Raw genomic sequence first — 25,292 nt, forward strand, 5'->3', positions numbered from 1 at the left:
TGTACTATTAAAATGTATAATCGATGAATTTTTGGCTCGTCTTAAAATATTAGAAATCGATACTTTTTTACCGCTGACCCTATGCGACGCAACATTATTTTATGTATATCAAGTTAAAAAATTTGTACGCTGGTGTCTGTTTGGTACCAAAAGATTCTGTAATCAATGTACTATTAAAATGTATAATCGATGAATTTTTGGCTCGTCTTAAAATATTGGAAATCGATACTTTTTACCGCTGACCCTATGCGACGCAATATCATTTTAAGTATATCAAGTTAAAAAATTTGTACGCTGGTGTCTGTTTGGTACCAAATGATTCTGTAATCAATGTACTATTAAAATGTATAATCGATGAATTTTTGGCTCGTCTTAAAATATTAGAAATCGATACTTTTTTACCGCTGACCCTATGCGACGCAACATTATTTTATGTATATCAAGTTAAAAAATTTGTACGCTGGTGTCTGTTTGGTACCAAAAGATTCTGTAATCAATGTACTATTAAAATGTATAATCGATGAATTTTTGGCTCGTCTTAAAATATTGGAAATCGATACTTTTTACCGCTGACCCTATGCGACGCAATATCATTTTAAGTATATCAAGTTAAAAAATTTGTACGCTGGTGTCTGTTTGGTACCAAATGATTCTGTAATGAATGTACTATTAAAATGTATAATCGATGAATTTTTGGCTCGTCTTTAAATATTAGAAATCGATACTTTTTTACCGCTGACCCTATGCGACGCATACTTATTTTATGTTTATCGTATTAAAAAGTTTGTACGCTGTTGTCTGCTTGGTACCAAATGATTCTGTAATAAATGTACTATTAAAATGTATAATCGATGAATTTTTGGCTCGTCTTAAAATATTAGAAATTGATACTTTTTTACCGCTGACCCTATGCGACGCATACTTATTTTATGTATATCAAGTTAAAAAATTTGTACGCTGGTGTCTGTTTGGTACCAAATGATTCTGTAATCAATGTACTATTAAAATGTATAATCGATGAATTTTTGGCTCGTCTTAAAATATTGGAAATCGATACTTTTTACCGCTGACCCTATGCGACGCAACATTATTTTAAGTATATCAAGTTAAAAAATTTGTACGCTGATGTCTGTTTGATATCAAAAGATTCTGTAATCAATGTACTATTAAAATGTATAATCGATGAAATTTTGGCTCGTCTTTAAATATTAGAAATTGATACTTTTTTACCGCTGACCCTATGCGACGCAACGTTATTTTATGTTTATCGTATTAAAAAATTTGTACGCTGGTGTCTGCATGGTACCAAAAGATTCTGTAATCAATGTATTATTAAAATGTATAATCGATGAATTTTTGGCTCGTCTTAAAATATTGGAAATCGATACTTTTTACCGCTGACCCTATGCGACGCAACATCATTTTAAGTATATCAAGTTAAAAAATTTGTACGCTGGTGTCTGTTTGGTACCAAATGATTCTGTAATGAATGTACTATTAAAATGTATAATCGATGAATTTTTGGCTCGTCTTTAAATATTAGAAATCGATACTTTTTTACCGCTGACCCTATGCGACGCATACTTATTTTATGTTTATCGTATTAAAAAGTTTGTACGCTGTTGTCTGCTTGGTACCAAAAGATTCTGTAATCAATGTACTATTAAAATGTATAATCGATGAATTTTTGGCTCGTCTTAAATATTGGAAATCGATACTTTTTACCGCTGACCCTATGCGACGCAACATTATTTTAAGTATATCAAGTTAAAAAATTTGTACGCTGGTGTCTGTTTGGTACCAAATGATTCTGTAATCAATGTACTATTAAAATGTATAATCGATGAATTTTTGGCTCGTCTTAAAATATTAGAAATCGATACTTTTTTACCGTTGACCCTATGCGACGCAACATTATTTTATGTATATCAAGTTAAAAAATTTGTACGCTGGTGTCTGGTTGGTACCAAAAGATTCTGTAATCAATGTACTATTAAAATGTATAATCGATGAATTTTTGGCTCGTCTTAAAATATTGGAAATCGATACTTTTTACCGCTGACCCTGTGCGACGCATCCTTATTTTATGTTTATCGTATTAAAAAATTTGTACGCTGTTGTCTGCTTGGTACCAAAAGATTCTGTAATCAATGTACTATTAAAATGTATAATCGATGAATTTTTGGCTCGTCTTTAAATATTAGAAATCAATACTTTTTTGCGGCTGACCCTGTGCGACGCATACTTATTTTATGTTTATCAAATTAAAAAATTTGTACGCTGGTGTCTGGTTGGTACCAAATGATTCTGTAATGAATGTACTATTAAAATGTATAATCGATTAATTTTTGGCTCGTCTTTAAATATTAGAAATCGATACTTTTTTACCGCTGACCCTATGCGACGCAACATTATTTTATGTTTATCGTATTAAAAAATTTGTACGCTGGTGTCTGCATGGTACCAAAAGATTCTGTAATCAATGTATTATTAAAATGTATAATCGATGAATTTTTGGCTCGTCTTAAAATATTGGAAATCGATACTTTTTACCGCTGACCCTATGCGACGCAATATCATTTTAAGTATATCAAGTTAAAAAATTTGTACGCTGGTGTCTGTTTGGTACCAAATGATTCTGTAATGAATGTACTATTAAAATGTATAATCGATGAATTTTTGGCTCGTCTTTAAATATTAGAAATCGATACTTTTTTACCGCTGACCCTATGCGACGCATACTTATTTTATGTATATCAAGTTAAAAAATTTGTACGCTGGTGTCTGTTTGGTACCAAATGATTCTGTAATGAATTTACTATTAAAATGTATAATCGATGAATTTTTGGCTCGTCTTTAAATATTAGAAATCGATACTTTTTTACCGCTGACCCTATGCGACGCATACTTATTTTATGTTTATCGTATTAAAAAGTTTGTACGCTGTTGTCTGCTTGGTACCAAAAGATTCTGTAATCAATGTACTATTAAAATGTATAATCGATGAATTTTTGGCTCGTCTTAAATATTGGAAATCGATACTTTTTACCGCTGACCCTATGCGACGCAACATTATTTTAAGTATATCAAGTTAAAAAATTTGTACGCTGGTGTCTGTTTGGTACCAAATGATTCTGTAATCAATGTACTATTAAAATGTATAATCGATGAATTTTTGGCTCGTCTTAAAATATTAGAAATCGATACTTTTTTACCGCTGACCCTATGCGACGCAACATTATTTTATGTATATCAAGTTAAAAAATTTGTACGCTGGTGTCTGTTTGGTACCAAAAGATTCTGTAATCAATGTACTATTAAAATGTATAATCGATGAATTTTTGGCTCGTCTTAAAATATTGGAAATCGATACTTTTTACCGCTGACCCTATGCGACGCAATATCATTTTAAGTATATCAAGTTAAAAAATTTGTACGCTGGTGTCTGTTTGGTACCAAATGATTCTGTAATGAATGTACTATTAAAATGTATAATCGATGAATTTTTGGCTCGTCTTTAAATATTAGAAATCGATACTTTTTTACCGCTGACCCTATGCGACGCATACTTATTTTATGTTTATCGTATTAAAAAGTTTGTACGCTGGTGTCTGGTTGGTACCAAATGATTCTGTAATGAATGTACTATTAAAATGTATAATCGATTAATTTTTGGCTCGTCTTTAAATATTAGAAATCGATACTTTTTTACCGCTGACCCTATGCGACGCAACATTATTTTATGTTTATCGTATTAAAAAATTTGTACGCTGGTGTCTGCATGGTACCAAAAGATTCTGTAATCAATGTATTATTAAAATGTATAATCGATGAATTTTTGGCTCGTCTTTAAATATTAGAAATCGATACTTTTTTACCGCTGACCCTATGCGACGCAACATTATTTTATGTTTATCGTATTAAAAAATTTGTACGCTGGTGTCTGCATGGTACCAAAAGATTCTGTAATCAATGTATTATTAAAATGTATAATCGATGAATTTTTGGCTCGTCTTAAAATATTGGAAATCGATACTTTTTACCGCTGACCCTATGCGACGCAATATCATTTTAAGTATATCAAGTTAAAAAATTTGTACGCTGGTGTCTGTTTGGTACCAAATGATTCTGTAATGAATGTACTATTAAAATGTATAATCGATGAATTTTTGGCTCGTCTTTAAATATTAGAAATCGATACTTTTTTACCGCTGACCCTATGCGACGCATACTTATTTTATGTATATCAAGTTAAAAAATTTGTACGCTGGTGTCTGTTTGGTACCAAATGATTCTGTAATGAATTTACTATTAAAATGTATAATCGATGAATTTTTGGCTCGTCTTTAAATATTAGAAATCGATACTTTTTTACCGCTGACCCTATGCGACGCATACTTATTTTATGTTTATCGTATTAAAAAGTTTGTACGCTGTTGTCTGCTTGATACCAAAAGATTCTGTAATCAATGTACTATTAAAATGTATAATCGATGAATTTTTGGCTCGTCTTAAATATTGGAAATCGATACTTTTTACCGCTGACCCTATGCGACGCAACATTATTTTAAGTATATCAAGTTAAAAAATTTGTACGCTGGTGTCTGTTTGGTACCAAATGATTCTGTAATCAATGTACTATTAAAATGTATAATCGATGAATTTTTGGCTCGTCTTAAAATATTAGAAATCGATACTTTTTTACCGTTGACCCTATGCGACGCAACATTATTTTATGTATATCAAGTTAAAAAATTTGTACGCTGGTGTCTGTTTGGTACCAAAAGATTCTGTAATCAATGTACTATTAAAATGTATAATCGATGAATTTTTGGCTCGTCTTAAAATATTGGAAATCGATACTTTTTACCGCTGACCCTGTGCGACGCATCCTTATTTTATGTTTATCGTATTAAAAAATTTGTACGCTGTTGTCTGCTTGGTACCAAAAGATTCTGTAATCAATGTACTATTAAAATGTATAATCGATGAATTTTTGGCTCGTCTTTAAATATTAGAAATCAATACTTTTTTGCGGCTGACCCTGTGCGACGCATACTTATTTTATGTTTATCAAATTAAAAAATTTGTACGCTGGTGTCTGGTTGGTACCAAATGATTCTGTAATGAATGTACTATTAAAATGTATAATCGATTAATTTTTGGCTCGTCTTTAAATATTAGAAATCGATACTTTTTTACCGCTGACCCTATGCGACGCAACATTATTTTATGTTTATCGTATTAAAAAATTTGTACGCTGGTGTCTGCATGGTACCAAAAGATTCTGTAATCAATGTATTATTAAAATGTATAATCGATGAATTTTTGGCTCGTCTTTAAATATTAGAAATCGATACTTTTTTACCGCTGACCCTATGCGACGCAACATTATTTTATGTTTATCGTATTAAAAAATTTGTACGCTGGTGTCTGCATGGTACCAAAAGATTCTGTAATCAATGTATTATTAAAATGTATAATCGATGAATTTTTGGCTCGTCTTAAAATATTGGAAATCGATACTTTTTACCGCTGACCCTATGCGACGCAATATCATTTTAAGTATATCAAGTTAAAAAATTTGTACGCTGGTGTCTGTTTGGTACCAAATGATTCTGTAATGAATGTACTATTAAAATGTATAATCGATGAATTTTTGGCTCGTCTTTAAATATTAGAAATCGATACTTTTTACCGCTGACCCTGTGCGACGCATCCTTATTTTATGTTTATCGTATTAAAAAATTTGTACGCTGTTGTCTGCTTGGTACCAAAAGATTCTGTAATCAATGTACTATTAAAATGTATAATCGATGAATTTTTGGCTCGTCTTTAAATATTAGAAATCAATACTTTTTTGCGGCTGACCCTGTGCGACGCATACTTATTTTATGTTTATCAAATTAAAAAATTTGTACGCTGGTGTCTGGTTGGTACCAAATGATTCTGTAATGAATGTACTATTAAAATGTATAATCGATTAATTTTTGGCTCGTCTTTAAATATTAGAAATCGATACTTTTTTACCGCTGACCCTATGCGACGCAACATTATTTTATGTTTATCGTATTAAAAAATTTGTACGCTGGTGTCTGCATGGTACCAAAAGATTCTGTAATCAATGTATTATTAAAATGTATAATCGATGAATTTTTGGCTCGTCTTAAAATATTGGAAATCGATACTTTTTACCGCTGACCCTATGCGACGCAATATCATTTTAAGTATATCAAGTTAAAAAATTTGTACGCTGGTGTCTGTTTGGTACCAAATGATTCTGTAATGAATGTACTATTAAAATGTATAATCGATGAATTTTTGGCTCGTCTTTAAATATTAGAAATCGATACTTTTTTACCGCTGACCCTATGCGACGCATACTTATTTTATGTATATCAAGTTAAAAAATTTGTACGCTGGTGTCTGTTTGGTACCAAAAGATTCTGTAATCAATGTACTATTAAAATGTATAATCGATGAATTTTTGGCTCGTCTTAAAATATTGGAAATCGATACTTTTTACCGCTGACCCTGTGCGACGCATCCTTATTTTATGTTTATCGTATTAAAAAATTTGTACGCTGTTGTCTGCTTGGTACCAAAAGATTCTGTAATCAATGTACTATTAAAATGTATAATCGATGAATTTTTGGCTCGTCTTTAAATATTAGAAATCAATACTTTTTTGCGGCTGACCCTGTGCGACGCATACTTATTTTATGTTTATCAAATTAAAAAATTTGTACGCTGGTGTCTGGTTGGTACCAAATGATTCTGTAATGAATGTACTATTAAAATGTATAATCGATTAATTTTTGGCTCGTCTTTAAATATTAGAAATCGATACTTTTTTACCGCTGACCCTATGCGACGCATACTTATTTTATGTTTATCGTATTAAAAAGTTTGTACGCTGGTGTCTGGTTGGTACCAAATGATTCTGTAATGAATGTACTATTAAAATGTATAATCGATTAATTTTTGGCTCGTCTTTAAATATTAGAAATCGATACTTTTTACCGCTGACCCTGTGCGACGCATCCTTATTTTATGTTTATCGTATTAAAAAATTTGTACGCTGTTGTCTGCTTGGTACCAAAAGATTCTGTAATCAATGTACTATTAAAATGTATAATCGATGAATTTTTGGCTCGTCTTTAAATATTAGAAATCAATACTTTTTTGCGGCTGACCCTGTGCGACGCATACTTATTTTATGTTTATCAAATTAAAAAATTTGTACGCTGGTGTCTGGTTGGTACCAAATGATTCTGTAATGAATGTACTATTAAAATGTATAATCGATTAATTTTTGGCTCGTCTTTAAATATTAGAAATCGATACTTTTTTACCGCTGACCCTATGCGACGCAACATTATTTTATGTTTATCGTATTAAAAAATTTGTACGCTGGTGTCTGCATGGTACCAAAAGATTCTGTAATCAATGTATTATTAAAATGTATAATCGATGAATTTTTGGCTCGTCTTAAAATATTGGAAATCGATACTTTTTACCGCTGACCCTATGCGACGCAATATCATTTTAAGTATATCAAGTTAAAAAATTTGTACGCTGGTGTCTGTTTGGTACCAAATGATTCTGTAATCAATGTACTATTAAAATGTATAATCGATGAATTTTTGGCTCGTCTTTAAATATTAGAAATCGATACTTTTTTACCGCTGACCCTATGCGACGCATACTTATTTTATGTATATCAAGTTAAAAAATTTGTACGCTGGTGTCTGTTTGGTACCAAATGATTCTGTAATGAATTTACTATTAAAATGTATAATCGATGAATTTTTGGCTCGTCTTTAAATATTAGAAATCGATACTTTTTTACCGCTGACCCTATGCGACGCATACTTATTTTATGTTTATCGTATTAAAAAGTTTGTACGCTGTTGTCTGCTTGATACCAAAAGATTCTGTAATCAATGTACTATTAAAATGTATAATCGATGAATTTTTGGCTCGTCTTAAATATTGGAAATCGATACTTTTTACCGCTGACCCTATGCGACGCAACATTATTTTAAGTATATCAAGTTAAAAAATTTGTACGCTGGTGTCTGTTTGGTACCAAATGATTCTGTAATCAATGTACTATTAAAATGTATAATCGATGAATTTTTGGCTCGTCTTAAAATATTAGAAATCGATACTTTTTTACCGTTGACCCTATGCGACGCAACATTATTTTATGTATATCAAGTTAAAAAATTTGTACGCTGGTGTCTGTTTGGTACCAAAAGATTCTGTAATCAATGTACTATTAAAATGTATAATCGATGAATTTTTGGCTCGTCTTAAAATATTGGAAATCGATACTTTTTACCGCTGACCCTGTGCGACGCATCCTTATTTTATGTTTATCGTATTAAAAAATTTGTACGCTGTTGTCTGCTTGGTACCAAAAGATTCTGTAATCAATGTACTATTAAAATGTATAATCGATGAATTTTTGGCTCGTCTTTAAATATTAGAAATCAATACTTTTTTGCGGCTGACCCTGTGCGACGCATACTTATTTTATGTTTATCAAATTAAAAAATTTGTACGCTGGTGTCTGGTTGGTACCAAATGATTCTGTAATGAATGTACTATTAAAATGTATAATCGATTAATTTTTGGCTCGTCTTTAAATATTAGAAATCGATACTTTTTTACCGCTGACCCTATGCGACGCAACATTATTTTATGTTTATCGTATTAAAAAATTTGTACGCTGGTGTCTGCATGGTACCAAAAGATTCTGTAATCAATGTATTATTAAAATGTATAATCGATGAATTTTTGGCTCGTCTTAAAATATTGGAAATCGATACTTTTTACCGCTGACCCTATGCGACGCAATATCATTTTAAGTATATCAAGTTAAAAAATTTGTACGCTGGTGTCTGTTTGGTACCAAATGATTCTGTAATGAATGTACTATTAAAATGTATAATCGATGAATTTTTGGCTCGTCTTTAAATATTAGAAATCGATACTTTTTTACCGCTGACCCTATGCGACGCATACTTATTTTATGTATATCAAGTTAAAAAATTTGTACGCTGGTGTCTGTTTGGTACCAAAAGATTCTGTAATCAATGTACTATTAAAATGTATAATCGATGAATTTTTGGCTCGTCTTAAAATATTGGAAATCGATACTTTTTACCGCTGACCCTGTGCGACGCATCCTTATTTTATGTTTATCGTATTAAAAAATTTGTACGCTGTTGTCTGCTTGGTACCAAAAGATTCTGTAATCAATGTACTATTAAAATGTATAATCGATGAATTTTTGGCTCGTCTTTAAATATTAGAAATCAATACTTTTTTGCGGCTGACCCTGTGCGACGCATACTTATTTTATGTTTATCAAATTAAAAAATTTGTACGCTGGTGTCTGGTTGGTACCAAATGATTCTGTAATGAATGTACTATTAAAATGTATAATCGATTAATTTTTGGCTCGTCTTTAAATATTAGAAATCGATACTTTTTTACCGCTGACCCTATGCGACGCATACTTATTTTATGTTTATCGTATTAAAAAGTTTGTACGCTGGTGTCTGGTTGGTACCAAATGATTCTGTAATGAATGTACTATTAAAATGTATAATCGATTAATTTTTGGCTCGTCTTTAAATATTAGAAATCGATACTTTTTACCGCTGACCCTGTGCGACGCATCCTTATTTTATGTTTATCGTATTAAAAAATTTGTACGCTGTTGTCTGCTTGGTACCAAAAGATTCTGTAATCAATGTACTATTAAAATGTATAATCGATGAATTTTTGGCTCGTCTTTAAATATTAGAAATCAATACTTTTTTGCGGCTGACCCTGTGCGACGCATACTTATTTTATGTTTATCAAATTAAAAAATTTGTACGCTGGTGTCTGGTTGGTACCAAATGATTCTGTAATGAATGTACTATTAAAATGTATAATCGATTAATTTTTGGCTCGTCTTTAAATATTAGAAATCGATACTTTTTTACCGCTGACCCTATGCGACACATACTTATTTTATGTTTATCGTATTAAAAAGTTTGTACGCTGTTGTCTGCTTGGTACCAAATGATTCTGTAATAAATGTACTATTAAAATGTATAATCGATGAATTTTTGGCTCGTCTTAAAATATTAGAAATTGATACTTTTTTACCGCTGACACTGTGCGACGCAACATTATTTTATGTTTATCGTATTAAAAAATTTGTACGCTGGTGTCTGCATGGTACCAAAAGATTCTGTAATCAATGTATTATTAAAATGTATAATCGATGAATTTTTGGCTCGTCTTAAAATATTAGAAATTGATACTTTTTTACCGCTGACACTGTGCGACGCAACATTATTTTATGTTTATCGTATTAAAAAATTTGTACGCTGGTGTCTGCATGGTACCAAAAGATTCTGTAATCAATGTATTATTAAAATGTATAATCGATGAATTTTTGGCTCGTCTTAAAATATTGGAAATCGATACTTTTTACCGCTGACCCTATGCGACGCAACATTATTTTAAGTATATCAAGTTAAAAAATTTGTACGCTGGTGTCTGTTTGATACCAAAAGATTCTGTAATCAATGTACTATTAAAATGTATAATCGATGAAATTTTGGCTCGTCTTTAAATATTAGAAATCGATACTTTTTTACCGCTGACCCCATGCGACGCAACCTTAATTTATGTATATCAAGTTAAAAAATTTGTACGCTGGTGTCTGTTTGGTACCAAATGATTCTGTAATCAATGTACTATTAAAATGTATAATCGATGAATTTTTGGCTCGTCTTAAAATATTGGAAATCGATACTATTTACCGCTGACACTGTGCGACGCAACTTTATTTTAAGTATATCAAGTTAAAAAATTTGTACGCTGGTGTCTGTTTGGTACCAAATGATTCTGTAATCAATGTACTATTAAAATGTATAATCGATGAATTTTTGGCTCGTCTTAAAATATTAGAAATTGATACTTTTTTACCGCTGACCCTATGCGACGCATACTTATTTTATGTATATCAAGTTAAAAAATTTGTACGCTGGTGTCTGTTTGGTACCAAATGATTCTGTAATGAATTTACTATTAAAATGTATAATCGATGAATTTTTGGCTCGTCTTTAAATATTAGAAATCGATACTTTTTTACCGCTGACCCCATGCGACGCAACCTTAATTTATGTATATCAAGTTAAAAAATTTGTACGCTGGTGTCTGTTTGGTACCAAATGATTCTGTAATCAATGTACTATTAAAATGTATAATCGATGAATTTTTGGCTCGTCTTTAAATATTAGAAATCGATACTTTTTTACCGCTGACCCTATGCGACGCATACTTATTTTATGTTTATAGTATTAAAAAGTTTGTACGCTGTTGTCTGCTTGGTACCAAATGATTCTGTAATAAATGTACTATTAAAATGTATAATCGATGAATTTTTGGCTCGTCTTAAAATATTAGAAATTGATACTTTTTTACCGCTGACCCTATGCGACGCATACTTATTTTATGTATATCAAGTTAAAAAATTTGTACGCTGGTGTCTGTTTGGTACCAAATGATTCTGTAATCAATGTACTATTAAAATGTATAATCGATGAATTTTTGGCTCGTCTTAAAATATTGGAAATCGATACTTTTTACCGCTGACCCTATGCGACGCAACATTATTTTAAGTATATCAAGTTAAAAAATTTGTACGCTGATGTCTGTTTGATATCAAAAGATTCTGTAATCAATGTACTATTAAAATGTATAATCGATGAAATTTTGGCTCGTCTTTAAATATTAGAAATTGATACTTTTTTACCGCTGACCCTATGCGACGCATACTTATTTTATGTTTATCGTATTAAAAAGTTTGTACGCTGTTGTCTGCTTGGTACCAAAAGATTCTGTAATCAATGTACTATTAAAATGTATAATCGATGAATTTTTGGCTCGTCTTAAATATTGGAAATCGTTACTTTTTACCGCTGACCCTATGCGACGCAACATTATTTTAAGTATATCAAGTTAAAAAATTTGTACGCTGGTGTCTGTTTGGTACCAAATGATTCTGTAATCAATGTACTATTAAAATGTATAATCGATGAATTTTTGGCTCGTCTTAAAATATTAGAAATCGATACTTTTTTACCGCTGACCCTATGCGACGCAACATTATTTTATGTATATCAAGTTAAAAAATTTGTACGCTGGTGTCTGTTTGGTACCAAAAGATTCTGTAATCAATGTACTATTAAAATGTATAATCGATGAATTTTTGGCTCGTCTTAAAATATTGGAAATCGATACTTTTTACCGCTGACCCTGTGCGACGCATCCTTATTTTATGTTTATCGTATTAAAAAGTTTGTACGCTGTTGTCTGCTTGGTACCAAAAGATTCTGTAATCAATGTACTATTAAAATGTATAATCGATGAATTTTTGGCTCGTCTTTAAATATTAGAAATCAATACTTTTTTGCGGCTGACCCTGTGCGACGCATACTTATTTTATGTTTATCAAATTAAAAAATTTGTACGCTGGTGTCTGGTTGGTACCAAATGATTCTGTAATGAATGTACTATTAAAATGTATAATCGATTAATTTTTGGCTCGTCTTTAAATATTAGAAATCGATACTTTTTTACCGCTGACCCTATGCGACGCAACATTATTTTATGTTTATCGTATTAAAAAATTTGTACGCTGGTGTCTGTTTGGTACCAAATGATTCTGTAATCAATGTACTATTAAAATGTATAATCGATGAATTTTTGGCTCGTCTTTAAATATTAGAAATCGATACTTTTTTACCGCTGACCGTATGCGACGCATACTTATTTTATGTTTATCGTATTAAAAAGTTTGTACGCTGGTGTCTGGTTGGTACCAAATGATTCTGTAATGAATGTACTATTAAAATGTATAATCGATTAATTTTTGGCTCGTCTTTAAATATTAGAAATCGATACTTTTTTACCGCTGACCCTATGCGACGCAACATTATTTTATGTTTATCGTATTAAAAAATTTGTACGCTGGTGTCTGCATGGTACCAAAAGATTCTGTAATCAATGTATTATTAAAATGTATAATCGATGAATTTTTGGCTCGTCTTAAAATATTGGAAATCGATACTTTTTACCGCTGACCCTATGCGACGCAATATCATTTTAAGTATATCAAATTAAAAAATTTGTACGCTGGTGTCTGTTTGGTACCAAATGATTCTGTAATGAATGTACTATTAAAATGTATAATCGATGAATTTTTGGCTCGTCTTTAAATATTAGAAATCGATACTTTTTTACCGCTGACCCTATGCGACGCATACTTATTTTATGTTTATCGTATTAAAAAGTTTGTACGCTGTTGTCTGCTTGGTACCAAATGATTCTGTAATAAATGTACTATTAAAATGTATAATCGATGAATTTTTGGCTCGTCTTAAAATATTGGAAATCGATACTTTTTACCGCTGACCCTATGCGACGCAACATTATTTTAAGTATATCAAGTTAAAAAATTTGTACGCTGATGTCTGTTTGATATCAAAAGATTCTGTAATCAATGTACTATTAAAATGTATAATCGATGAAATTTTGGCTCGTCTTTAAATATTAGAAATTGATACTTTTTTACCGCTGACCCTATGCGACGCAACATTATTTTATGTTTATCGTATTAAAAAATTTGTACGCTGGTGTCTGCATGGTACCAAAAGATTCTGTAATCAATGTATTATTAAAATGTATAATCGATGAATTTTTGGCTCGTCTTAAAATATTGGAAATCGATACTTTTTACCGCTGACCCTATGCGACGCAACATCATTTTAAGTATTTCAAGTTAAAAAATTTGTACGCTGGTGTCTGTTTGGTACCAAATGATTCTGTAATGAATGTACTATTAAAATGTATAATCGATGAATTTTTGGCTCGTCTTTAAATATTAGAAATCGATACTTTTTTACCGCTGACCCTATGCGACGCATACTTATTTTATGTATATCAAGTTAAAAAATTTGTACGCTGGTGTCTGTTTGGTACCAAATGATTCTGTAATGAATTTACTATTAAAATGTATAATCGATGAATTTTTGGCTCGTCTTTAAATATTAGAAATCGATACTTTTTTACCGCTGACCCTATGCGACGCATACTTATTTTATGTTTATCGTATTAAAAAGTTTGTACGCTGTTGTCTGCTTGGTACCAAAAGATTCTGTAATCAATGTACTATTAAAATGTATAATCGATGAATTTTTGGCTCGTCTTAAATATTGGAAATCGTTACTTTTTACCGCTGACCCTATGCGACGCAACATTATTTTAAGTATATCAAGTGAAAAAATTTGTACGCTGGTGTCTGTTTGGTACCAAATGATTCTGTAATCAATGTACTATTAAAATGTATAATCGATGAATTTTTGGCTCGTCTTAAAATATTAGAAATCGATACTTTTTTACCGCTGACCCTATGCGACGCAACATTATTTTATGTATATCAAGTTAAAAAATTTGTACGCTGGTGTCTGTTTGGTACCAAAAGATTCTGTAATCAATGTACTATTAAAATGTATAATCGATGAATTTTTGGCTCGTCTTAAAATATTGGAAATCGATACTTTTTACCGCTGACCCTATGCGACGCAATATCATTTTAAGTATATCAAGTTAAAAAATTTGTACGCTGGTGTCTGTTTGGTACCAAATGATTCTGTAATCAATGTACTATTAAAATGTATAATCGATGAATTTTTGGCTCGTCTTAAAATATTAGAAATCGATACTTTTTTACCGCTGACCCTATGCGACGCAACATTATTTTATGTATATCAAGTTAAAAAATTTGTACGCTGGTGTCTGTTTGGTACCAAAAGATTCTGTAATCAATGTACTATTAAAATGTATAATCGATGAATTTTTGGCTCGTCTTAAAATATTGGAAATCGATACTTTTTACCGCTGACCCTATGCGACGCAATATCATTTTAAGTATATCAAGTTAAAAAATTTGTACGCTGGTGTCTGTTTGGTACCAAATGATTCTGTAATGAATGTACTATTAAAATGTATAATCGATGAATTTTTGGCTCGTCTTTAAATATTAGAAATCGATACTTTTTTACCGCTGACCCTATGCGACGCATACTTATTTTATGTTTATCGTATTAAAAAGTTTGTACGCTGTTGTCTGCTTGGTACCAAATGATTCTGTAATAAATGTACTATTAAAATGTATAATCGATGAATTTTTGGCTCGTCTTAAAATATTAGAAATTGATACTTTTTTACCGCTGACCCTATGCGACGCATACTTATTTTATGTATATCAAGTTAAAAAATTTGTACGCTGGTGTCTGTTTGGTACCAAATGATTCTGTAATCAATGTACTATTAAAATGTATAATCGATGAATTTTTGGCTCGTCTTAAAATATTGGAAATCGATACTTTTTACCGCTGACCCTATGCGACGCAACATTATTTTAAGTATATCAAGTTAAAAAATTTGTACGCTGATGTCTGTTTGATATCAAAAGATTCTGTAATCAATGTACTATTAAAATGTATAATCGATGAAATTTTGGCTCGTCTTTAAATATTAGAAATTGATACTTTTTTACCGCTGACCCTATGCGACGCAACGTTATTTTATGTTTATCGTATTAAAAAATTTGTACGCTGGTGTCTGCATGGTACCAAAAGATTCTGTAATCAATGTATTATTAAAATGTATAATCGATGAATTTTTGGCTCGTCTTAAAATATTGGAAATCGATACTTTTTACCGCTGACCCTATGCGACGCAACATCATTTTAAGTATATCAAGTTAAAAAATTTGTACGCTGGTGTCTGTTTGGTACCAAATGATTCTGTAATGAATGTACTATTAAAATGTATAATCGATGAATTTTTGGCTCGTCTTTAAATATTAGAAATCGATACTTTTTTACCGCTGACCCTATGCGACGCATACTTATTTTATGTTTATCGTATTAAAAAGTTTGTACGCTGTTGTCTGCTTGGTACCAAAAGATTCTGTAATCAATGTACTATTAAAATGTATAATCGATGAATTTTTGGCTCGTCTTAAATATTGGAAATCGATACTTTTTACCGCTGACCCTATGCGACGCAACATTATTTTAAGTATATCAAGTTAAAAAATTTGTACGCTGGTGTCTGTTTGGTACCAAATGATTCTGTAATCAATGTACTATTAAAATGTATAATCGATGAATTTTTGGCTCGTCTTTAAATATTAGAAATCGATACTTTTTTACCGCTGACCCTATGCGACGCATACTTATTTTATGTATATCAAGTTAAAAAATTTGTACGCTGGTGTCTGTTTGGTACCAAAAGATTCTGTAATCAATGTACTATTAAAATGTATAATCGATGAATTTTTGGCTCGTCTTAAAATATTGGAAATCGATACTTTTTACCGCTGACCCTGTGCGACGCATCCTTATTTTATGTTTATCGTATTAAAAAATTTGTACGCTGTTGTCTGCTTGGTACCAAAAGATTCTGTAATCAATGTACTATTAAAATGTATAATCGATGAATTTTTGGCTCGTCTTTAAATATTAGAAATCAATACTTTTTTGCGGCTGACCCTGTGCGACGCATACTTATTTTATGTTTATCAAATTAAAAAATTTGTACGCTGGTGTCTGGTTGGTACCAAATGATTCTGTAATGAATGTACTATTAAAATGTATAATCGATTAATTTTTGGCTCGTCTTTAAATATTAGAAATCGATACTTTTTTACCGCTGACCCTATGCGACGCATACTTATTTTATGTTTATCGTATTAAAAAGTTTGTACGCTGGTGTCTGGTTGGTACCAAATGATTCTGTAATGAATGTACTATTAAAATGTATAATCGATTAATTTTTGGCTCGTCTTTAAATATTAGAAATCGATACTTTTTACCGCTGACCCTGTGCGACGCATCCTTATTTTATGTTTATCGTATTAAAAAATTTGTACGCTGTTGTCTGCTTGGTACCAAAAGATTCTGTAATCAATGTACTATTAAAATGTATAATCGATGAATTTTTGGCTCGTCTTTAAATATTAGAAATCAATACTTTTTTGCGGCTGACCCTGTGCGACGCATACTTATTTTATGTTTATCAAATTAAAAAATTTGTACGCTGGTGTCTGGTTGGTACCAAATGATTCTGTAATGAATGTACTATTAAAATGTATAATCGATTAATTTTTGGCTCGTCTTTAAATATTAGAAATCGATACTTTTTTACCGCTGACCCTATGCGACGCAACATTATTTTATGTTTATCGTATTAAAAAATTTGTACGCTGGTGTCTGCATGGTACCAAAAGATTCTGTAATCAATGTATTATTAAAATGTATAATCGATGAATTTTTGGCTCGTCTTAAAATATTGGAAATCGATACTTTTTACCGCTGACCCTATGCGACGCAATATCATTTTAAGTATATCAAGTTAAAAAATTTGTACGCTGGTGTCTGTTTGGTACCAAATGATTCTGTAATGAATGTACTATTAAAATGTATAATCGATGAATTTTTGGCTCGTCTTTAAATATTAGAAATCGATACTTTTTTACCGCTGACCCTATGCGACGCATACTTATTTTATGTATATCAAGTTAAAAAATTTGTACGCTGGTGTCTGTTTGGTACCAAATGATTCTGTAATGAATTTACTATTAAAATGTATAATCGATGAATTTTTGGCTCGTCTTTAAATATTAGAAATCGATACTTTTTTACCGCTGACCCTATGCGACGCATACTTATTTTATGTTTATCGTATTAAAAAGTTTGTACGCTGTTGTCTGCTTGATACCAAAAGATTCTGTAATCAATGTACTATTAAAATGTATAATCGATGAATTTTTGGCTCGTCTTAAATATTGGAAATCGATACTTTTTACCGCTGACCCTATGCGACGCAACATTATTTTAAGTATATCAAGTTAAAAAATTTGTACGCTGGTGTCTGTTTGGTACCAAATGATTCTGTAATCAATGTACTATTAAAATGTATAATCGATGAATTTTTGGCTCGTCTTAAAATATTAGAAATCGATACTTTTTTACCGTTGACCCTATGCGACGCAACATTATTTTATGTATATCAAGTTAAAAAATTTGTACGCTGGTGTCTGTTTGGTACCAAAAGATTCTGTAATCAATGTACTATTAAAATGTATAATCGATGAATTTTTGGCTCGTCTTAAAATATTGGAAATCGATACTTTTTACCGCTGACCCTGTGCGACGCATCCTTATTTTATGTTTATCGTATTAAAAAATTTGTACGCTGTTGTCTGCTTGGTACCAAAAGATTCTGTAATCAATGTACTATTAAAATGTATAATCGATGAATTTTTGGCTCGTCTTTAAATATTAGAAATCAATACTTTTTTGCGGCTGACCCTGTGCGACGCATACTTATTTTATGTTTATCAAATTAAAAAATTTGTACGCTGGTGTCTGGTTGGTACCAAATGATTCTGTAATGAATGTACTATTAAAATGTATAATCGATTAATTTTTGGCTCGTCTTTAAATATTAGAAATCGATACTTTTTTACCGCTGACCCTATGCGACGCAACATTATTTTATGTTTATCGTATTAAAAAATTTGTACGCTGGTGTCTGCATGGTACCAAAAGATTCTGTAATCAATGTATTATTAAAATGTATAATCGATGAATTTTTGGCTCGTCTTAAAATATTGGAAATCGATACTTTTTACCGCTGACCCTATGCGACGCAATATCATTTTAAGTATATCAAGTTAAAAAATTTGTACGCTGGTGTCTGTTTGGTACCAAATGATTCTGTAATGAATGTACTATTAAAATGTATAATCGATGAATTTTTGGCTCGTCTTTAAATATTAGAAATCGATACTTTTTTACCGCTGACCCTATGCGACGCATACTTATTTTATGTATATCAAGTTAAAAAATTTGTACGCTGGTGTCTGTTTGGTACCAAAAGATTCTGTAATCAATGTACTATTAAAATGTATAATCGATGAATTTTTGGCTCGTCTTAAAATATTGGAAATCGATACTTTTTACCGCTGACCCTGTGCGACGCATCCTTATTTTATGTTTATCGTATTAAAAAATTTGTACGCTGTTGTCTGCTTGGTACCAAAAGATTCTGTAATCAATGTACTATTAAAATGTATAATCGATGAATTTTTGGCTCGTCTTTAAATATTAGAAATCAATACTTTTTTGCGGCTGACCCTGTGCGACGCATACTTATTTTATGTTTATCAAATTAAAAAATTTGTACGCTGGTGTCTGGTTGGTACCAAATGATTCTGTAATGAATGTACTATTAAAATGTATAATCGATTAATTTTTGGCTCGTCTTTAAATATTAGAAATCGATACTTTTTTACCGCTGACCCTATGCGACGCATACTTATTTTATGTTTATCGTATTAAAAAGTTTGTACGCTGGTGTCTGGTTGGTACCAAATGATTCTGTAATGAATGTACTATTAAAATGTATAATCGATTAATTTTTGGCTCGTCTTTAAATATTAGAAATCGATACTTTTTACCGCTGACCCTGTGCGACGCATCCTTATTTTATGTTTATCGTATTAAAAAATTTGTACGCTGTTGTCTGCTTGGTACCAAAAGATTCTGTAATCAATGTACTATTAAAATGTATAATCGATGAATTTTTGGCTCGTCTTTAAATATTAGAAATCAATACTTTTTTGCGGCTGACCCTGTGCGACGCATACTTATTTTATGTTTATCAAATTAAAAAATTTGTACGCTGGTGTCTGGTTGGTACCAAATGATTCTGTAATGAATGTACTATTAAAATGTATAATCGATTAATTTTTGGCTCGTCTTTAAATATTAGAAATCGATACTTTTTTACCGCTGACCCTATGCGACACATACTTATTTTATGTTTATCGTATTAAAAAGTTTGTACGCTGTTGTCTGCTTGGTACCAAATGATTCTGTAATAAATGTACTATTAAAATGTATAATCGATGAATTTTTGGCTCGTCTTAAAATATTAGAAATTGATACTTTTTTACCGCTGACACTGTGCGACGCAACATTATTTTATGTTTATCGTATTAAAAAATTTGTACGCTGGTGTCTGCATGGTACCAAAAGATTCTGTAATCAATGTATTATTAAAATGTATAATCGATGAATTTTTGGCTCGTCTTAAAATATTAGAAATTGATACTTTTTTACCGCTGACACTGTGCGACGCAACATTATTTTATGTTTATCGTATTAAAAAATTTGTACGCTGGTGTCTGCATGGTACCAAAAGATTCTGTAATCAATGTATTATTAAAATGTATAATCGATGAATTTTTGGCTCGTCTTAAAATATTGGAAATCGATACTTTTTACCGCTGACCCTATGCGACGCAACATTATTTTAAGTATATCAAGTTAAAAAATTTGTACGCTGGTGTCTGTTTGATACCAAAAGATTCTGTAATCAATGTACTATTAAAATGTATAATCGATGAAATTTTGGCTCGTCTTTAAATATTAGAAATCGATACTTTTTTACCGCTGACCCCATGCGACGCAACCTTAATTTATGTATATCAAGTTAAAAAATTTGTACGCTGGTGTCTGTTTGGTACCAAATGATTCTGTAATCAATGTACTATTAAAATGTATAATCGATGAATTTTTGGCTCGTCTTAAAATATTGGAAATCGATACTATTTACCGCTGACACTGTGCGACGCAACTTTATTTTAAGTATATCAAGTTAAAAAATTTGTACGCTGGTGTCTGTTTGGTACCAAATGATTCTGTAATCAATGTACTATTAAAATGTATAATCGATGAATTTTTGGCTCGTCTTAAAATATTAGAAATTGATACTTTTTTACCGCTGACCCTATGCGACGCATACTTATTTTATGTATATCAAGTTAAAAAATTTGTACGCTGGTGTCTGTTTGGTACCAAATGATTCTGTAATGAATTTACTATTAAAATGTATAATCGATGAATTTTTGGCTCGTCTTTAAATATTAGAAATCGATACTTTTTTACCGCTGACCCCATGCGACGCAACCTTAATTTATGTATATCAAGTTAAAAAATTTGTACGCTGGTGTCTGTTTGGTACCAAATGATTCTGTAATCAATGTACTATTAAAATGTATAATCGATGAATTTTTGGCTCGTCTTTAAATATTAGAAATCGATACTTTTTTACCGCTGACCCTATGCGACGCATACTTATTTTATGTTTATCGTATTAAAAAGTTTGTACGCTGTTGTCTGCTTGGTACCAAATGATTCTGTAATAAATGTACTATTAAAATGTATAATCGATGAATTTTTGGCTCGTCTTAAAATATTAGAAATTGATACTTTTTTACCGCTGACCCTATGCGACGCATACTTATTTTATGTATATCAAGTTAAAAAATTTGTACGCTGGTGTCTGTTTGGTACCAAATGATTCTGTAATCAATGTACTATTAAAATGTATAATCGATGAATTTTTGGCTCGTCTTTAAATATTAGAAAACGATACTTTTTTACCGCTGACCCCATGCGACGCAACCTTAATTTATGTATATCAAGTTAAAAAATTTGTACGCTGGTGTCTGTTTGGTACCAAATGATTCTGTAATCAATGTACTATTAAAATGTATAATCGATGAATTTTTGGCTCGTCTTAAAATATTGGAAATCGATACTTTTTACCGCTGACACTATGCGACGCAACTTTATTTTAAGTATATCAAGTTAAAAAATTTGTACGCTGGTGTCTGTTTGGTACCAAATGATTCTGTAATCAATGTACTATTAAAATGTATAATCGATGAATTTTTGGCTCGTCTTAACATATTAGAAATCGATACTTTTTTACCGCTGATCCCATGCAACGCAATCTTATTTTATGTATATCAAGTTAAAAAATTTGTACGCTGTTGTCTGGTTGGTACCAAAAGATTCTGTAATCAATGTACTATTAAAATGTATAATCGATGAATTTTTGGCTCGTCTTAAAATATTGGAAATCGATACTTTTTACCGCTGACCCTGTGCGACGCATACTTATTTTATGAAATAGAGTGCTGTCCTCATAAGGCAAGAAGCTGCACAACAAGCACAAATAAGAAAATCGATCAAATGTTACCAGCATACTGTTACGTTGCATCTCTGTTTCAACAGAAATTATTTAAGTATGGATCATTTTACCGCTTACAGATTAAAACGAACATCTTTCGTCGTTTCAAGTCTCACGTACATGGCCGATACTATATCAGACGAGAGACTAAGAGAAACCAGAACGAGTCTGATCATCCATCAGCATGAAACTATATACCGACTGCGTTCTTCGTGAACCTAGCATGAAAGCATGGACTTCTCTTGCATCCAAAGAGATGCCGCCGTTGCAAACGATGCACGCTTGTCACGCGTAATTAATGACATTTCTATAATTAGAAATGTATATTTAGTAAAATTCACATATTTTTTCTGCATTGCTTTTAACGTCAATACGTTGCAATTCCACGATGCTTCGTGTGGAACATGAATGTGAGCTTGAAGACAAACATGAAGATGTACTTTTTCTTTTCGATCGCAGTTTCTTTCAAAAAGTGTTTGATACTTTGCGCCATTCGCTAATGGCATCAGATAAAAATCCAGGCGCCCGCAAATATTTACGCAGTCGAGCTTCTATAGTCTCGGAAAAACGACGGCATTTGCGTAATTACAGATACATTCTCCATCCATTCAGTATGTTTAGGTATTTTTCTATATATTTTCTTATACAATAATAATAATTAATTAATAGTAAATTTCTTTATAATTTGTCTAAAATATATGTATATAAAATATAATATGTTCTCTCGAATAAAATATTCAACTAAATCAGATTTTTCGTAGCATAGACTTGGCTGGGATATCTTAATGATTTTAACGATAACGTGTTTATTACTGGCTGCTCCATATCACGCTGCCTTCGAAATAGACGAGCGTTCGCACAACTGGACAATTTTTAAGAATTTCCTACTTTTTTTCTGTTGCTTGGACATAAATGTTAATTTTGTAACAGGGTAAATATAATTTAATTAATAAATATTAGTGATAAATTCAATCTCACGTATATCACGTATATTTTTTTTTTTTTAGAAGTTAAAAATTTTTTATTATTGGACAGATATTTTGATACGATGCATCACGTTGTTGTGATGGAGCCGAATAAGATAATGAAGAGATACATGAAACGCGGCATCTTTTTTTTGGACTTGCTGGGCTCTTTTCCATCTGATGTCGCATTCATTAACTCATGGCAGGAATATGCAGTTACACGCGAGTTGATGTCTTTAATGTGCGGATTTCGCGTTTTTTCTCTCACCTATTATATGAATAAGATCGCTCACGAGTATAATGCTCCAGTGGCCCTCTACGAGATCTGCATCATGATATTTTGGCTGATGATAGCGTTTCAATGGCAGATTTGCTTTTACTGGCTGGTGCCAATAGCTACGACTTCTATGTATTTACCAGAGCGTCCCAGCAACGATTCCTGGCTACACGAATTCGATCTCTGGGAGAAATCTAAATCTCTACAATATCTGTCCAGTTCCTTACGCGCCATTACCGTCTTTCTCTCATCGGGTTTCCTACACAGAAAGCCAGTAAACGAGGCGGATCTCACGCTAGTGATCATCTTACAAATCTTGGGAAGTCTAACTATTTGGATCTTGATAGTTCGCGTGAGGCAACTTTTTAAGGGCGCCAACAGCTCTAAGATAAAGTATCAAGACATCATTGCACAGCTCAAACATTATATGAAGCATCGGCAACTACCACACCCGACTCAACATCGTATCATAGCTTACTATGAGTTTTGCTTTCAACAACGCTACTTCCGCGAAATCGAGATTCTCAACACCCTGTCCACGTATATGCGCCAAGAGATCAGCATGCACGCCCGTCGCAAACTCGTGGAGAACGTCACGTTCTTCAACAATCTGCCGCTTTTGTTACTGATGCGCATCGTCGCTCTACTAAAATCTGAGATATTTCTGACAAACGACGTGATTGTACGGGCCAATCAAGTGGGTGATTGCATGTATTTTATCGCTAGCGGCACCGTGGCGATTTATACAAGCACCGGGAAGGAGATATGTCACTTGGAGGATGGCGCATACTTTGGGGAAATCGCGCTAGTTATGCCAGACGCGCGAAGAGTGGCCAATGTCGTCGCTATCGAAATATGCGAGTTGTATCGTTTGGATCGCGTGGATTTTGCCAGAACGATTCATCCGTATCCTATGCTGTGGGAGCAAATCAAGAAAATAGCTATCACGAGACACGAAAGGACGACGATACTCGATACACAGTAAATATATTGCACAATTATTTTACTCGGAAATATTATTGTTTCTATATGAGACGTGCTTTTCGAAAATGGTAAAAAATTTTATTTTTGCAACTTAAAATTACAATGTCAGATATTGTTTTTAACATCAATATTTTTTAAATAATTAAAAGAATATTTATCTAATGACGCGCTATATCAGAAGCAAATAATATTGAAAATTGCTCTATAATCGTTATAATTATATAAATTGAATGCCAAACGTACCATTGAAACAATTGATCCAACGATAAATTTTAAAAAGATCCCAATTATTTACCTCTGCAACGTAATATTAAAGGATTTATCGATGAGATCATACTTTGAAACAATGCGTTCGCAATTCATCTGCCTCATCCATAGTTGTTTAACAGATATAATGTGTTCTAAACTTACTGTAGCGCATTAATGTCAGGTTATAAGGACTGCCGTTGTTAGTATTAAAAGAATTGTTAATGATCGTTGACGATAATAGCGGAAAATTGTTAAAGAACCGATAAATTTCAAGACTCCGATAACTGTTTCTCGTAACCCAACATTAGGGCAGATTTATTACCCTGGACGTGGATCAAGACGATCGCGATCGTGCTCTGCGGAAGACTACAATTTTCAATGTACTGTAGATCATCGGTAATATCATGTAGCAAGAAGAGAATACGTGATCACTTCTCTTAAGATGAATTCGTGATAATTACAGTTTAGCGTCGCGATCGGAACTTGGGCTCGTTGTTTTGCAGGTGTCAAAAATCAAGTCCATTCGAAATGCATCGCACGTACATGAAATTGTATCGAGTTATGAATCGGCAAGCACTTAATGTTAATAAAACGAGAAACGAAAGGATATTTCCCTTCGCTTTGTAGTT

At 31.9% G+C, this 25,292-nt stretch overlaps 1 protein-coding gene across 1 annotated transcript; it reads left to right on the top strand.

The window, feature by feature from the left end:
* The first annotated feature begins 22,372 nt into the window (after nt 1-22,372).
* LOC145935183 (potassium/sodium hyperpolarization-activated cyclic nucleotide-gated channel 2) lies at nt 22,373-24,415 on the top strand. Its single transcript, XM_083036300.1, has 4 exons — nt 22,373-22,479; nt 22,648-22,809; nt 22,955-23,119; nt 23,224-24,415. The coding sequence occupies exons 1-4, from the start codon at nt 22,373-22,375 to the stop codon at nt 24,413-24,415; spliced, it is 1,626 nt and encodes a 541-aa protein (XP_082892426.1).
* The last annotated feature ends 877 nt before the right edge of the window (nt 24,416-25,292 follow it).

The sequence above is a fragment of the Prenolepis imparis genome, unplaced genomic scaffold, assembly GCF_030444845.1.
Source record: "Prenolepis imparis isolate NDT839.2.m4 unplaced genomic scaffold, iyPreImpa1.0 SCAF_4, whole genome shotgun sequence".
NCBI classification, from domain to species: Eukaryota; Metazoa; Arthropoda; class Insecta; order Hymenoptera; family Formicidae; genus Prenolepis; species Prenolepis imparis.

Coding starts and splice junctions, on each gene's coding strand:
- LOC145935183 (XM_083036300.1), top strand. CDS start 22,373: ATGAAACTATATACCGACTGCGTTCTTCGTGAACCTAGCATGAAAGCA. Junction 22,480..22,647: donor ACGATGCACGCTTGTCACGC/GTAATTAATGAC, acceptor TTTCGATCGCAG/TTTCTTTCAAAAAGTGTTTG. Junction 22,810..22,954: donor CATCCATTCAGTATGTTTAG/GTATTTTTCTAT, acceptor TTCGTAGCATAG/ACTTGGCTGGGATATCTTAA.